This window comes from Monopterus albus, unplaced genomic scaffold, assembly GCF_001952655.1.
Source record: "Monopterus albus unplaced genomic scaffold, M_albus_1.0 scaffold259.1, whole genome shotgun sequence".
NCBI classification, from domain to species: domain Eukaryota; kingdom Metazoa; phylum Chordata; class Actinopteri; order Synbranchiformes; family Synbranchidae; genus Monopterus; species Monopterus albus.
This window is the reverse complement of record NW_018128139.1, coordinates 932655-950081: the sequence shown is the minus strand read 5'-3', so window position 1 is coordinate 950081 and position 17427 is coordinate 932655. Positions and strand designations below refer to the sequence as shown.

The following is a 17427-nucleotide window of genomic DNA, read 5'->3' as shown; positions in this document are numbered from 1 at the left end:
CTAGGCTCAATTAGCGGCAACAAGGCTAGTCCCCGGCATCAGGTTTTATTTTATAAAACCTGGATTCTACGCTCGATTAGTGGCAGTAGATTTATTTTATAAAACCTAGATTTTACGCTCGGTTAGCGGCAACAGATTTATTTTATAAAACCTGGATCAAGTCGTATTAAATTTCCTATACTAGGGTTTGATAATACAGGCTAGGGTAATACAATATTTTTTTATTACTATAAAGGGAAAACATGTGAGTGCTACCTTTAAAAAGGCCAATGAGACAGATGGGATTTCATACAGTTTTTGGCACTTGAAAAGCTTTGATCTGCAAGACAGCCCAAAGACCTCACACACTCAGAACCCAGGTGTGAAGCATCTCCCACTGGAGCTCTCCTTTTCAGCCTCTTGGTTGTGTGTCTGGATCTTGGCCATGTGGAGATAGAAGCTCTCAGTATATAAAGTATGTTGCATCTGTTACTGTGTGTGTAACTAGGAACAAAAGGTAAGTTTTTTTTATTTATATAAATGAATATTTAAGGGAGATTTTTGTCTTCCTATAGTAGAAAAAAATTGGGTGACAGAGGGGCTTCAGATAATATTTAAAGGAGTGTTACAGCTAGCCGTAACCCAGATTCAAGATCAAAACCATTTTTGATCAGTAGTGGTAACAAAGTATAAGATGTACTGTGGACATTTCAGCTAGTAACGGGTGACTGGGAACTGTGTTGCCTGGACCGCTGTTAGAAATTACCCCAATTCTTTTGTTGGAAGCACAAGAAGTGAAGAAAGGAGAGGACTGTTTAAGATCAACAAAAAGTTTACTGGAAGTCTGAGCACAGGTGGCCCTGGCATCGGGCTTACCCCAGCATCGCCTCATTGCGGCATCAGATTTTATTTTATAAAACCTGGAACAAAATGGTATCAAATGTCCTATTAAATTTGGAGTGGTGTGTATCTAAAAACATACAGGACATTCAGAGACATGTCCGAACAGTAAGCCTCGGAAAATGTTATGATTAAGATTATGGCTGAGCATATCATGCTACTAGCAATATTCATCCTGCCGGCAGACTCTGCAATCTAGCTGACCTTGGCCTAGATGCAGCCTGCAGAACTCATGACAATGAACTGAGCATTTAACAGCCTGAGTAAGACATCCTGGCTACACTAACATTTTCTAATACAACAGATCTCTAATCAATATCTATCTAACTAAGAAATTACCTAACAATTACAAGGAAAATAAAGTTATGAAAAGTAACTAAAGGGAACTACAGGTATGAGAAGTAACTAAAGCTGATAAAATAACTAGAGTCTATAAGACTCAAATCTTACATTACTTACATGGCTGCTACAGCTGTACTTGGTCTTTGGTGGTTAAAATTTACTAATGTATGCTTTTGATAGAGAGACATTTTGGTAACTTTGCAACACATCTACCATTGCATTATATTTTAGCTTATATCATTATCCTTTATGTGTCACCTGCAGCCTCTGTGGCTGCAGTTAAGCCAAAGTTAGAGATTATCCAGTAGAACTACAGTATAAACAACTGGCCAGTGTTTTTGGCATACTCACACAGGATGCACCTGTTGAATAGAACATATCCAAAGATACTTTTGGAATGCAACCACTTCCTCAAGTAGTTATAATGCAGCATGATATCCTCACCAGAAAAGGTGACAGCAATGCCTAAAACAACCAGTGTTTGTATTTTTATCATGTTTATGTCAATATGACTCCTGTGCAAAACAATGTTGCCACATAGATTGCTAGTATTTGGGTGTACAAAGCACCAGACTTCAGAGATTTTAGTCTGCACCCCGTCTCCTTCCATTAGTCAAATTTCTTTAACCATAACCAAAAATCCTGGCCTATTTTTAACCACATGGTTTTACATTATTTCTGCTACCCCTAGTGTCTGTTAAGATTAGGTAACAGATCAGAAAATGCAAATGTATCTTTTTTGTGAGGCTCATATGTGTGATTGTCTTTGAAGGCACTTAAAATGCCTTATTTTGATGTAGATATGAGGATTTGTTTGATATAACCCATCTTAAAATGTGGTGTTAGGTATTTTTAGTCAGATAGATATTGGATAGATACTTTATGTATTAGAAATGTTTAGTGGAGATAGGATGTCTAGTTAGACTGTTAAATGCTTAGGCATGCTTATGAGTTTCTACAGGGTACATCTGGTCATGGATAACTAGAGAGAAGAGTTGATGACTGTCAGCAGACAGGGTGTTTAATATTATTATTACAACGTGTATAATTGTAGCTTTAGCCATAATATGTTCTTATGATTAAGTCACGACATGTACTAGAGGTCGTGTGAGAATGTTTTTAGCTACACACCACTTAACCAACAGACATACACATTCACACGTTGATTTGCTTCATGTTTTGACTACTGCTATGGCCAGCTGCAGAGCTGGCAACAGAGACGTCTCGGTTGACGTTTTTGTGTGGTATGGGGCTAGCCCAACCGAGGTGATATAATGTATAGGCCTGGTGGGCTCAGGGTCTTTCATCTTACATCTGCCTGCGTGCAGTATGGAGGTGCAAGATACTTGAGCGTGTAATGTTAATTTTACCTGTGATCCTTTGAATAAATCAGCACTGTTTTGTAGTTACTTGGACTGCCCCGTCTCTCAGAGTCAGTATGGTAAAAAGTACGGGATACAACAGTGGACTTCAAATAAAACTGACCCTGAAATAGGATATAAAGCAGGTGGGGACTACCAATGGTCTCTGGTGTGATCTTAATTTTAGTCATGTTGGAGGCTCCATGCAGAAAAGAACAACATTAAATTTCTTAACCTACCAGAATAGTAGTAAAGTAAAGTAGACAATTGTTTTTCAACAAGCAGTTCTGTCCAGATATTAGGGATCAATTGACCTCTTAGACTGATCACATTTCACCAAGCTCAGGGTCAGTTACTGGTTTGTCCTCCTATCAAACCTCCGCTGTTAATTCAACAGTCAGGTAGGGAATCTTGGAGCTGTAAGAAGAAGAAGTAGCTTCATTTATTGTCATTGTAACATGTACATGAAATTATGTTTGTAGCCAAGGGCCACTATGTGCATACACACTGCCAGGTGGGGGGGGGGGGGTTCAGTGTCTTGCCCAAGGACACTTTGAAGTGTGGACTGCAGGCACCAAGATTTGAACTTTTAGCTTTCCGGTTGGGAGACAACTGCTCTACCCACCGCACCACTGTTGCCTTCCCAAAATCTGACCAGATCTGCCAAGGCACTTTGTGATGAGCTGTAATAACATTCCACAGTATGTTTCAGCAAAGGAAGAAAAGGGAATTGAGAATCACGGTGCTGCATTTTAACCCTGAAAAAACAGAACACATCAAAGCACTCAGGGGAATGAACAGGTCTGTGTTTGCTCACTGAGTCAAATCTTTCCGCTCGGTATGGGGCTGCTTGATGGTAACTGACTGTAACTATAATAAGATAGTGGGCTCAAAGTTGGTTTTGCTGTTTGCTTTTCCTTTAGAAGCCTTTGATGGGCTCTCTCTCATTCCAGAGAGTATTGTGAGTATCATGGAAATTGCCTGCTCTATCCAACTGATACTTCAGGTGGAGGTCAGTGATGCTAGGTTTGTGTATGTCAGGGAAAGGAAAATCTGGAGTCAGCACCGGTGAATAACAGTTAGGGCTTTTCCATTATAGGAACCTAGTGAAACATGCTGAGCAGAGTAACACTCATCACGGGTGCTGTGTTCATTTCCACTGCCCTCTGCTCGCTTAGTGGGTGCACTCCGGGAGCTAATTTTTGGTTCCCCTCATGAAATTCCAGGAAGGTGAGGGGGGTGGCGGTGGGTGCTCACAGAGCTGTCACTCTTTACTGGTTAAATGTTAGCATCTTCATACCTCAAGCATTAGCATTACAAGTACGGATTGTAACCACACTCACTGGTTTACAAAAAAATGAGGACCTCACTTGTTGGTTTAGAGGCAAAACAGAAACTTTGATGAGTGGACCGTGAGCAAAGAGGTGAACACATCACATTTCTGCAAGTTTATAGAGAGGGGTACTGCGTTTATGTTCAACAGCTGTTCAACAACTGCTTGATAAACTTGTCTCATCTCATTTCATTTTCTATACCGCTTAGTCCTGAACAGGGTCGTGGGGGGCTGGAGCCAATCCCAGCCAGCATCGGGCGAAATGTGGGGTACACCCAGGACAGGTCGCCAGTCCATCGCAGGGCCAACACACAGATGAACTGCTTGATAAACTGCTCATACAATCTCCATCTGCACCCTCTGCTCAGCTGTGTGTGTGTGTGAGATAGAGAGAGAGGAGTACAGCCCCTCCCTCCTCTAAACAGAGACCAACACACCAAAAAATACAGTGGAAAACCAAAGCAGGATGGTCTGCATCAGCCTGTGAGGTTATGGCCAGTGATGGTTAAGAGAAGCATGGGGTATACTGCTTGTTAAATGGTAAATGGACTGTATTTATATAGCGCATTTTTCACAGTGTGTTGCACTGGCCAAAGCGCTTTACAGGAGATCATACACCATTCACCCATTCACACACACATTCACACACCGACCAGCACCGTGTCAGTCGAGTTATGGAGCACTCCCACTGAGAGAAGGAAGATGAGTGTGGGCAAAGCTGGGCGAAGCAGCTGGCAATAGCAGGAAAATGGAGCAGTGACTGAGTCTACTATAACATGGAAAATGGAACGGAGACAAAATAAAGACCAGGATCATGACATACAGTACATACTACATCATTTAACTTCCTCCTCTACTTGTGTCACAATTGCTACAGCTGCTAGAGGTCTCCTAAATATAAAGCATTACTGATGGTTGTGATAACCTGCTGGCACAAACAGCATATGGAATTAATCTCTGAGAGTTTTAATTTCTATTTGTCTTTAGAGGATCAACGATCTGTACTGATCACTTCATTGAACAGTTTTTTGTTTTATAATTGGTTACAGGATATATAGAAGAGGCTTGCATCATCCCCTGTCCATCTGACTGCAAATTGAGTGAATGGTCCAACTGGTCACGCTGCAGCAAATCCTGCGGTAGTGGAGTCAAAGTCCGCTCCAAGTGGCTGAGAGAAAAACCCTACAATGGTGGGAGACCATGTCCTAAACTGGACCATGTGAACCAGGTGAGAGAGGTCTTACTTTAAGCAAAAAATATTACAGTTTAATACTTATCCTCTGTGGGAATGGACATTTAATTTATTATGATGTACTTTAATATGCCACAGTTAGTGTATATTTTGTTTAATTACTGAGTATAATAGTCTGAATTACCTTTTTCTGTTTTTGTTCTCTGGTGAATGGATTCCGTCTACAGGCCCAGGCAAGTTCACTGTTCCTTCTTTTTTTTTTATTGTTTTATGTTTTATGGCTTTACTTTTTCCTGAAATTGTTTTCCTGAGTTGTTTTTTATGACCATGCTTTTAGTCATATTGTTATAGGTAAAATCCAATAAATACAACTCTAATTTAGACTGGATTTTAATGTAATCAGTCAATCTATTTTAAGCACCCAATCCTAAAGGATAAAGTCAAGTATCTTGTATATTATTTGTATTTTACCAATCCCCATAAAGAGACTAAAACCAACAGTGAATTTGATTAATTAATGTCTGTCACTCTCCAAACTGGATTACCTTATTTTTCTGTGCCATAGATGTTCATTGTTCAAAAACTATTAAGAACACATCAGCTAAACACACTGCTGCACTGTATGTTTTCCAACAAAAGATATGCATATTTGTTAAAAATGTTGCTCCAAAAGTTCCAAAAGGGCATACATGTTTATAGCATCTGTGCATATGTGAAAGATCTCCGTGAAAGCACAAGGAGCTAGTGCACTGTAAACAAAACAGGCAGCTACAAAACTCTACTCATTTCATGTTTCAAAATTACACATTTTCTGTTCAAGATCATACAGGTAACTGTGGTGTTTGCGTGTGTCAGGTGTATGAAGTGGTGCCTTGCCTCAGTGACTGTGGACAATACATCTGGGTGGCAGATCCCTGGAGTGTATGGAAGGTCAGCAATGTGGGCCTGAAAGATAACTGTGGTGAAGGTGTTCAGACCAGGAAAGTCAGGTAAGAAGAGCCAGCCTATGTCTACACAGGCAGACACTAGCTGTACTTCAGTCAGCATTCCTTTCTGTTTGTTTTCTTTTAGATGTTTGAAATATCTGTGGATTATCAATGTTATAATTATTCCTACTGATCACAAATTGAAGGTCAAATAAAAAACTATACTGCCTGAGATGGACTGTGCGGTGTAGGTGACTAAATTAGTTCAACCCCCAGGTGTATGCTGAACACTATAGATGGGCCCTCCGAGCAAGTGGAGGACTACCTGTGTGACCCAGAAGAGATGCCTCTGGGGGCTCGCAACAGCCGGCTGCCCTGCCCAGAGCACTGTGTGTTATCAGACTGGGGAACCTGGAGCCCATGTGCACTCGTAAGAATGGCATATTAACCTTCTGAGTCACTGTACTACACCTTTAGATGGTTTTCAAATTCTCATTGGGTCTCTTTCATTAATATGTGTGTAGAAATGTTCTACCGTGCACACAAAAGAAGTTCCCATGCAAAATTACCTTTAGGTTCATAAAACCAGTCAATTTTGTTCTTACCACCATGTGTATGTTATTAAACCAGAATCATTCTGAAATGACAAGTATGTGTCTGCAATGAACAATTTGCATACTGCCACGCCCCCATTTCTTTATAAAAGGAAATATGTTTGAGTAGAGGCGCAGAAAGCCATGAAGTTGCAAGACTCCTGTCTTATGTACCAGTGAAAAGAGATGTGTAACACTAAACAAAGCTGGTAATTGAGAAACCCCATATTGTAACTGCCATTATGCAGACATAGTGACTTCTCCAGCCTTACAACAATTATCTCTAACATTACAGAAACAAGGCATTAACAGACATGTTTTTTTAAACTTACCATTAAGTCCCACCAAGCAGTGGAAACATTGCTCCCTTTCAGATAGCGCCAAGGTTGGTAAATCCAACTGGTGGTCACTGGGCCTGTGTTATTGTGAGATCTGTCACAATAACCCCTTTTCAAAATACAGTCTATAGTTTTATGGACACGATACATTGAGTATATATTTATTTTGGCAAGGACCAAGAGATAAATTAAAGGTAGAGATGCGGTGATTGATCAGTGTTTGGCCTTGACAAGTAACTGGCCATGTGTGCACAGCCTGCACCAATATGAAACCATTCTGACTTATTCATATAAGTCAGAATGGTTTCCTCTGCTTCTCAGCCATGCAGGGGGAACAGTACCCGGGAGCGGAGTGCTTACACGCTCCGCCAGCCTGGAGAGGGCAAGGAGTGTCCTCTGACTAAAGAGACAGAGCCCTGCAAACTGAACAGCAACTGCTTTCACTTCTCCTACAACATCACTGGTGAGATTGAAAGAGCAGGATCATCTACATTCAGTTCTTATGCAGCACCATTTACATGACAGGTTTAGGCTTACATTTACCTTTTGCTGATGAAACTGTGCAGATTGGAGTACCTGTCAGCTGAGTGACAGAGCGGTGTGTGGAAATGGCATCAAAACCCGCATGCTGGACTGTGTGCGTAGTGACAGCAAATCTGTTGATCTCAAATTCTGCAAAGAGGTGCGATGTGTGTTAGTTCTTATTTTCAAAACTTTTTAAGTGTGTTTTTAATGAAATACAGAGTTAATCAAACCTAATGACATTTTGCAGCTGGGTCTGGAAAGGAAGTGGCAGATGAATGCTTCTTGCATGGTGGAGTGCCCAGTCAACTGTCAGCTGTCAGACTGGTCATCATGGTCTGAGTGCACTCACACCTGTGGACTTGCAGGTATGTCTGTGGCTTTGTTTACATGGGTCTTTAAAAGTTATTATTGAGATCAAGAGGCATTATGAGCCGTACCCTGGTCCAAACTATGTTACTGCACTTTTATCAGCTGATAATGTGTCAGTTTTGTTTCTGCCCTGGTGTCCTGTTTTTGTGGTGAAAATGAATATCAGAAATCCCTCCTCTCCCATAAATTCCACAAATCAGCTGTAGCTCTTTGATGACATTAAAATACAGGCTTGGCTAATACTCAACAACAACAACAACAACTGAAAAAACTTAGAAAAATCAACTGGACTAGGTTTCTAGGTCAAAGACATTTCACCTCTCATCCAAGAAGCTTAATCAGTTCTGCCCAACTGGCATTGCGTCAGAGGTATTTATCCCCATTGGTGGTGTTTCAGTCCTTTGACGGCCAACAATGCCCCCTAATGACTGAGTCATTATAGTCCGGCATCAGTGAGCATTGTTACCTGTCTTTGAACCCTCACCTGTGGACTGACGCCTATTGTGCTGGTGGGCATGTTTGGGCAGAGATCTCAAAACAGGATTGTAGATGGATGACAAGTTGTGTCTTAGTCCACACCCCTATTTAGTGAGGGGTGTTCTATTTTTACAAAAATAGCTTCCTTGACTCCTCTCTCAAACCAGCAATGTTCTCTGGAGAGAATCTGGACTTCACTGTGCTCAAAAGAATGTCCTTTGTCCTTCAGGTGGAGGTGGACCACTGACTCTGGTCCACTGGAGTTGGCCCTCCTGTGTTGGGCCATGCGTTTGTGAAGCGGCTGCTTAGTTTCACCAATGTACAAGTCGTTACACTCCTGACTACACTTAATTGCATACACCACATCACTCTGTTTAGGTCTGGGTGTTTTGTCCTTCGGGTGGACCAGTCTTTGCCGCAGAGTGTTCCCTGGTTTAAAGTTGACTGGGATATTGTGGTTGTAAAAGATCCTTTTTAACTTCTCTGATAAACCAGCCACATAAGGGATGACAGTGTTATCCCCTCTTGTTTCTGGTTTCCTTGTTGGTGTTGGGCCTCTTACTTGCTTTGGTGAAGGCCCACTTAGGGTATCCACAAGCCTTAAGGCAGTTCTGGATATGTAGTTTCACCTTCTTGGCCCCTTCTGCAGTTGTGGGCACTTCCTCTGCCCTGTGATTTAGAGTTCTGATGTCTCCCAGTTTGTGTTGAAGTGGATGGTGTGAGTCAAAAAGCAGGTATTGGTCCCTGTGTGTAGGTTTCCGATATACTTCCACCTTCAGGCTTCTGTCCCCTCCAAAGTGGACTGCACAATCCAAAAAGGCCAGACAGTCATCTCTGGCATCCTCATGAGTGAACCTGATGTTGCTATCCACCGAGTATATATGCTTGGTGAAAGCCTCTACCTCCTGGGTCCTGATTTTAACCCATGTGTCATCCACGTAGTGGAACCAGTGGCTGGGAGCGTACCCAGTGAAGTAAGACAGGGGCTTTGTCCTCAAATTCTTCCATGTACAGGTTGGCAACTATAGGAGACACCGGGGAGCCCATAGCATAACCCTGTTGCTGCCTATAGAAGTGCCCCCTAAACTGGAAGTAGGTAGTGTTTAAACAGAGTTCCAGCAGAGTGCATACATGGTCTGGGGTGAGGTTAGTCCTGCTGTTCTTTTTCTTTGTTATCATTAAAACTTCCAGATGAATAATGCTTTTAATAGATGTTGTTTCATTTATTCATCAGGGACAATGCATGAATTCATGTAATTAACTAGAGAAATGCATTTCCTGTCGAAAATGCATGTGGATGCTGTAATGCTGAACGATGGCCCTGAAAATGCTGAACATTTTGACACCTGAAAGGCATATTTACCTGAAAGTATGCTGAAGTAGAATTTTCCCATTCATTTGAATGGGGCAAAACTTTCAAAATAAAGCTAAATATTTTAAAAGTATGAAGTTTAGAAAAAATTTGAAGAGAAGCATGAATGTCCTTGAAGAGCTGAACATTTTGATAGCTGAAAGTATGCTGAAGTAGAATTTTCCCATTCATTTGAATGGGGCAAAACTTTCAAAATAAAGCTAAATATTTTAAAAGTATGAAGTTTAGAAAAAATTTGAAGAGAAGCATGAATGTCCTTGAAGAGCTGAACATTTTGATAGCTGAAAGTATGCTGAAGTAGAATTTTCCCATTCATTTGAATGGGGCAAAACTTTCAAAATAAAGCTAAATATTTTAAAAGTATGAAGTTTAGAAAAAATTTGAAGAGAAGCATGAATGTCCTTGAAGAGCTGAACATTTTGATAGCTGAAAGTATGCTGAAGTAGAATTTTCCCATTCATTTGAATGGGGCAAAACTTTCAAAATAAAGCTAAATATTTTAAAAGTATGAAGTTTAGAAAAAATTTGAAGAGAAGCATGAATGTCCTTGAAGAGCTGAACATTTTGATAGCTGAAAGTATGCTGAAGTAGAATTTTCCCATTCATTTGAATGGGGCAAAACTTTCAAAATAAAGCTAAATATTTTAAAAGTATGAAGTTTAGAAAAAATTTGAAGAGAAGCATGAATGTCCTTGAAGAGCTGAACATTTTGATAGCTGAAAGTATGCTGAAGTAGAATTTTCCCATTCATTTGAATGGGGCAAAACTTTCAAAATAAAGCTAAATATTTTAAAAGTATGAAGTTTAGAAAAAATTTGAAGAGAAGCATGAATGTCCTTGAAGAGCTGAACATTTTGATAGCTGAAAGTATGCTGAAGATGAATTTCCCCATTCATTTTGAAGGGCACAGAAGCCACTTGACTGGGCAATAAGACCATTCAACAAATGGGCACACGATTATTCTTAAAACATGTAGTAAGCCTTCTTTAATTCTCTCGTTGTACTATTAATAGATTTGTGGATAAATATATTAGAAATATAACCTGTCTGCTTTGAACAGAGGCAAGGACTTGTATACATTTTTAAAGTTAAGTACAACCCCAAATAACAAAAAGTTGGGATGGTATGTAAAATCAAAATTAAAACAGAATAGTGATGTGTAAATTCTCTGTCTTATATTACATTGAAAACAATACAGCAGCAGATTATTTGATGTGATACCTCAACAACTGTATTCTATGTTCAAAATAAACACTTCAATTCTGATGCTGCAAAACATTCCAATAAAAGTTGGGACAATAAAAGATTTACCACAGTGTGATGCTGCTGTTCCTTTTTACAACACTTAAGAAGTTTAAGGACTGAGGACACCAAGTGATTCAGTGTATCAGGTGTCATTTTTGCGGTTTTAGTCCTGGCGTGGAACACTGGACCAGCTCTATACCCTCTTCAGGGTGGTGGAGGGTTCATGGGAGTTTGCCCAACCAGTCCACATGTGTTTTGTGGATTTTGAGAAGGCATTCGACTGTGTCCCTCGTGGCACCCTGTGGGGGGTGCTCTGGGAGTATGGGGTTCGGGGCCCTTTGCTAAGGGCTGTCCGGTGTTAAATTCTACCCAAATTCGCGAGAAATGAAGACAGGAGAGGACTGTTTAAAATCAACAGGAAGTCTGAGGTAAAGCCATACAGTGCTGGGATCAGAGAGACATAGCTCCTGCAGGAATTCCATTCTCTGAACCCTGAATTATGTTTTTACAATGCATTTATCTGGCTGGGCTAGGCCCACCCTAAACAAAATTCATGCATTGTAATCCTATTGGTCATTTGGTGAGCCGGAGCTCACCCCTCCTTGCTGGAATGTGATCTACACCAGGTGTGTGTGTGTGTGCGTGTGTGTGTGTGTGTGTGTGTGTGTCTCAGGTGGCAGCTTGATCTTGATCAATGGGCACTGAACCATGGGTGGCCTGGGTTGCAGGCCCCCTGTGTGTGTGATGCTAATAAGTATGCTAAACTGACTAGGTGGTCATCTCAGGTTGTGGGCCCCCCTGGCTCTGCAGGACACTCCCTGGCAAGGCAGCACTTGGAATATGCTAAGTGGGTCGAGGTGTGAGTGTAAAACAGGCCAACCGGTCTTTGTTAAAATGTAAATAGGCTGTCTGGTTCCTAGGACATGCAAACATCTAGTCTCTACAGTATAAAGTCCCACTGCTACCTTCAGCATCATACAGCAATCATCAATCCAGTTTTAATATGTATAAGCAAGGAAAATGAAAGATATGAAAAGTAAATAAAAGAAAATGAAGAACTGAAAAGTAACTAAAGGAAACTAGAATTATGAAAAGTAACTAAAGGAAACTAGAATTATGAAAAGTAACTAAAGGGAACTAAAGGTATGAGAAGTAACTAACGCTTGTAAAGTAACTAGAGTCTATAAGAATCAAATCTTACACCAGTCCCTGTACAACCGGAGCAGGAGCTTGGTTCGCATTGCTGGCAGTAAGTCAGACTTGTTTCCGGTGCATGTTGGACTCCGGCAGGGCTGCCCTTTGTCACCGGTTCTGTTCATTATCTTTATGGACAGAATTTCTAGGCGCAGCCAGAGGCCGGAGGGAGTCTGGTTTGGGGACCACAGGATCTCATCTCTGCTTTGCAGATGACGTTGTCCTGTTGGCCCCATCAAACCAGGACCTTCAGCGTGCACTGGGACAGTTTTCAGCCGAGTGTGAAGCAGCTGGGATGAGAATCAGCACCTCCAAGTCTGAGGCCATGGTTCTCAGTTGGAAAAGGGTGGGTTGTTCCCTTCAGGTTGGTGGAGAGCTCCTGCCTCAAGTGGAGGAATTCAAGTATCTTGGGGTCTCGTTCACGAGTGAGGGAAGGATGGAACGGGAGATTGACAGGCAGATCGGTGCAGCTTCTGCAGTAATGCAGTTGATGTACCGGTCCGTCGTGGTCTGTCAATTTACTGGTTGATCTACGTTCCTACTCTCACCTATGGTCATGAGCTTTGGGTCATGACTGAAAGGGCAAGATCCCGGATTCAGGCGGCCGAAATGAGCTTTCTCCACAGCGGGGCTGGGCACTCCCTTAGAGATAGGGTGAGGAGCTCAGTCACTTGGGTGGAGCTCAGAGTAGAACCGCTGCTCCTCAACATTGAGAGGAACCAACTGAGGTGGCTCGGGCATCTGTCTCAAATGCCTCCTGGGCGCCTTCCTGAGGAGGTGTTCTGGGCATGTCCCACTGGGAGGAGGCCCCGGGGAAGACCTAGCAGAATCTTTACTATAAGGATACTGAACAGAGAGGCAAAAAGTACAAGTCAAGGTACTCAACCTGACAAAGCACAACAAAAAATATCAACAAGCCTACAAGTAAACAGTTCCTGTCAGGGAGCTAGATAAAACAAACTAAAAAAACTCACACACAACTCAAACAATCTTGAAGAAACAAACTGAGAACCCACAATGGCAGGTAAGTCCAAAATCCAAGTAGAAACTGAAAGATATCACCCAGTTCTTTTAACCAGGAACTCAGAGAGACGAGGCGGACCACTTGGATATATAAAAAATAACCGTGCTGGTTTATTCAAAGGAACACAGGTAAAATTAACATTACACGTCCAGGCATCTTCCATCCCCAAACCTGCGCGCAGGCAGCATGGAGGATAAAAAGACCCCGAACCAAAAAATGCCTATACAATTTAATCACTTGGTTGGGCTAGCCCCATCCTACACAGGCAACGTCAAACCGTGACGTCACCTGATATGCCAGCTTGGCAGCTGACCAGAGCAGTAGTCAAAACATGGAGAAAATTTAAGTGTGTGGCTGTTGATTAGTGGTGTGTATCTAAAAACATACAGGACATTCAGGGACATGTCCGAACAGTAAGCCTCGGAAGATATTATGATTAAGATTACGGCTGAACATATCATGCTACTAACAATATTCATCCTGCCTGCAGACTCTTCAATCTAGTGACCTTGGGGCCCATATGCAGCCTGCAGCAAGCTCATCAGCTAGACAGCCTGGCTCCACTAAACATTTGCTAATACAACAGATCTCTAATCAATATCTATCTAACTAAGAAATTACCTAACAAAACAGTGCAAGGGTTGCTGAGTAGGAAACAAACAGGAAACTATATACAGGCCCACAGGAACCACATCAACAGGTAGGGTGTGGTGACAGAATAGACCAGACTGAGGGGAGTGAGGAGAATATAAAGGCTAGACACTGAGAAATAACAAGCATCAGGTGAAAGCAATGAGTGATTATCAAGAACCGGAGTCAAGCTGAGGCAGGTGAGGTGGCCCAAACAGGAAACTCATATAAAATAAAAGTACAAAACAGGAATCAAGTCCAATAACCCTAACAGTACCCCCTCTCCCAACCCCCCAAAACAGTTAAAGGAGGTTCATAGTCCACAGATGTGCCAACTAAAACAACCAGGGAGTAGCAGTCATGCTGTGAATGACCTAGGTAGCAGGCAGCGAATGAGGACAGTCCGGAGGAGGATTGTGGGACCAGACAGGAAATGGAGGCCACTCGGGCGGATGGCCTCAGGACCAGCTGCTGCTTTTGTCCATGTGATAAGTTGAAACAAACAGGGTTTTGGACTGGCATGAATTCTGATGGGACCCGGGCCTTTCTATGCAGAGTTTGCATGTTCTCCCTGTGCCTGCATGAGTTCTCTCCGGGTAGTCCGGCTTCTTCCACAGTCCAAAAACATGCAGCTTAGGTTGATTAGTGGCTCTAAATTGCCCGTAGGAGTGAATGTGTGTATATGTGTGTGTGGTTGTCTGTAAGTGTCAGCCCTGTGATAGACTGGCGACCTGTCCAGGGTGGACCAGTGTTAGCTAGGATTGCCTCCAGCCCCCTGTGACCTTCTTCAAGATAAGTGGTGTGGATAATGGATGGATGGATGGATGAGTTCAGATGGATCTAAATGTTTCTGGTAACAACTGATAAAATACTCTGCAGATGCTGCTGCAACTCTATGGTGCTGGGAATAACTATGCTCATGTTGATGAGAGTATAGGGATCCATCAGGCCGGATGAGGGCACAGTGGCCAATGTGGCTGTATACGTCCTACAAATGCTGAGGACTTCACAGCCAAGTGCAAGGGCAACATGGCTGTTGCTAAATGTATACCCTGCTACTCACATCTCCAAGTTTCCAAATTGGCATCACTTGGATAGACTAACCACATATCCTAGATGTAAATGGCGGCATAATACCTAGTCCTAGGATGAAAATTAAAACAACTTTGAGCCTGGATCAAAATCAGCACTAGTTAAGTGGGTGGAGAAAGAATATTTATGGTTATCTGTACTTGGCTAGATGCAGACTTTGAACTGGAACTGGATATCACTGTTTTATTACATTTCAATAAAACTACAACATTGCAGCCTCTTCAAACAGCTTTGACAGCATAATCCTTTCATAGCTGGGAATGTTGCAGTTGGTTGTCAGTGCTCAACTCTCAGCTGTGTCCTAAACACAGTCAGCCTTCTTTACAGTAACGGTGCAAACCAGAAATGCTTTATGGTGTGAGAAACACTGATGTTATTGTCTAACAGAGTAAGAGATAATAGTGTCCTGTAATTCCATAGGATCAGGCCAGTGATTGGTGCTCCATTATGAGTGCCTCCTCCGGAGTTCAGGGAGCTCTTCACGAGTCCTTGAGAAAAGTAGGAGCCAGAAGCAACAAGAGCAAATAGTAGGCATGAAACCAATACAGGCTTTCAAATCAATTTTATTTATATAGCTTTGGTATTATACCACAGTAGCTAAAGCTACCTTAATCTATCCTCAGGCCAGGGGGATTTTTCTCCTCATAAGGAGAAACAGCATTTAGGCCAGGACAAGAGATGGCCTCCTCACTGTCTCTCCTCGTTTTTCCCCTCTAGGCTGAACATACCTCCCTGGGGGAGTTATTTTCTGCTCCTGTGCCAGGAATAGCAATGAACTGGATTTGTTATTTCAAAAATGAACATATTTGGAAGCAGCAAGGTGCTGTTATCAAACAAAGCAATTTTTTTCCTGGACATGTCCAACCTGTGTGCACAGATAATCATGCCGTTTTGTCTCCTCCAGCCAAACGCTGATAGTGACAGCTGGCATAGGCCTTCCAGCTGGCCTTTCTGCCAGCCATTGCTCAAAGCCAAACTCTGCCATGCCTGCTACTGCAGAGAGACAACTGAAGCATGAGAATTGAAATGGAGGGCAGTGACTGGTTTCTGTGGTTATACAGTAAGTCCTAACATCTTATGCAAAGCAAGCAATACACGGACTAGAATACCAGGGCCCAGATTCAATAGATACCTGTATGAAAGTATTATGGGTGAAAAAGGCATTTAGTTTTTGTGTTTTTAAAGCCACATCATCCCCTAATAGTGGCTTTACAAGTCTCTGTTATTTTTAGCCTCTTATCTCATTGTTTAGGTTTTATGGCACATCCATATTATGGATCTGTCTCACTGCCTGCATAATCCTCATTTCCAGATGGAGCAGGCAAATGATAATCCCACTGTATACAACCTGTCCAGCATCACAAAGCAGACAGACAAACAGTACAAGCTGACAAACTTAACAAGCTGGTACTGTAGTAGCAAATGGTAGTGGTAGAACATATGTAGTGCTAAATGGCCCACTACAGCATACTACTTACAACTACATGTGTTTTTAGAAGTTGATGGATGGCAAAACACTGTGCCTGGCAAACTCAAGTCTCCAAAAAGACACTATGTCAAGCGACTGGTTGCCAAGCAATAATTCCAGCAAAGCCTCTCCCCTAAAGCACATGCTGCTGTTGTAATAATTGTTTTTGCGTACAAATTTAATAAACTAGACAAAACATGTTGATTAGTGAGCTTTAAATTTGTTATATTGAACCTGTAGGACAGACCCACACTCATTTCCTCAGTTAATTGTTGTCCTTTCACTGGCGCCTTATTTTCTATCTATTCTCTAAATAATCAAAATATCAATTTTTTTCCTTGAAGGCATCAGGTGGGTTTCCCTCTGAAGAATAAAACTATAATTCACAGTAACGGACAACTTTGAATTTTGACTGCTCTGAAGTGAATTAGGTAACACATGAAGTTCAGTTTAAATTACTTGCAGTAAATTCCACTGAAACAACAAAAAAGCAGAAAACAAAGCCAAATGTGATCCATTCCACACAAAACTCCAAACATGGACTGGACAGAATGATTGACACCTTTTCAAAATTGTGTTTCCCACCTGTGATGCTCCTTTAATTTGTAATGAAACTCCCCTGTAGCAACCAACAGGTGCTTAGAAATCACACTTGCAAACAGTTAAAATGGAGAAAAGTTGACTAAACCACACTGAGCATGGACGAGCAAAGAATTGTCTGAGGATGTGAGAACCACATAGTGGAAAAGCCTGGGCAGTCTCAAGCCTCCCAAGTTATCTCCAGAGATCTGGCTGTTCCTGTGTCCACTGTGACAACGCTGTTGAGACGTTTACAGCCCATAGCGCTGTAGCTGATCTCCCTGGACGTGGAAGGTATCAGATTTGCCTTTTTTCTGCTTTTGTGTTGTTTCAGTCGAAACAAAAGAAATAAAACACAAAAATAGCAAACCTTATTGTGGTGGAGGGGTTTGAGTACCCGAGTGATCTTAGGAGCTATGTTGTCGGGGGCTATATGTCCCTGGTCTCCCAAGGCAAACAGGTCCTGGGTGATGGGTCAGACTAAGAGC

The 17427-nt window shown here is 42.0% G+C and overlaps 1 protein-coding gene across 1 annotated transcript in view; it reads left to right on the top strand.

Annotated features, from left to right (window-relative positions):
* Window positions 1-17427, top strand: part of thsd7aa (thrombospondin, type I, domain containing 7Aa) — a 243676-nt gene that overhangs the window by 188967 nt on the left and 37282 nt on the right. Inside the window, exons 14-20 of the mRNA XM_020621420.1 lie at window positions 4965-5143; window positions 5335-5340; window positions 5963-6096; window positions 6310-6463; window positions 7286-7427; window positions 7531-7646; window positions 7737-7854. Coding sequence (XP_020477076.1) covers window positions 4965-5143; window positions 5335-5340; window positions 5963-6096; window positions 6310-6463; window positions 7286-7427; window positions 7531-7646; window positions 7737-7854 — 849 coding nt within the window. The remainder of the gene's footprint in view (window positions 1-4964; window positions 5144-5334; window positions 5341-5962; window positions 6097-6309; window positions 6464-7285; window positions 7428-7530; window positions 7647-7736; window positions 7855-17427) is intronic.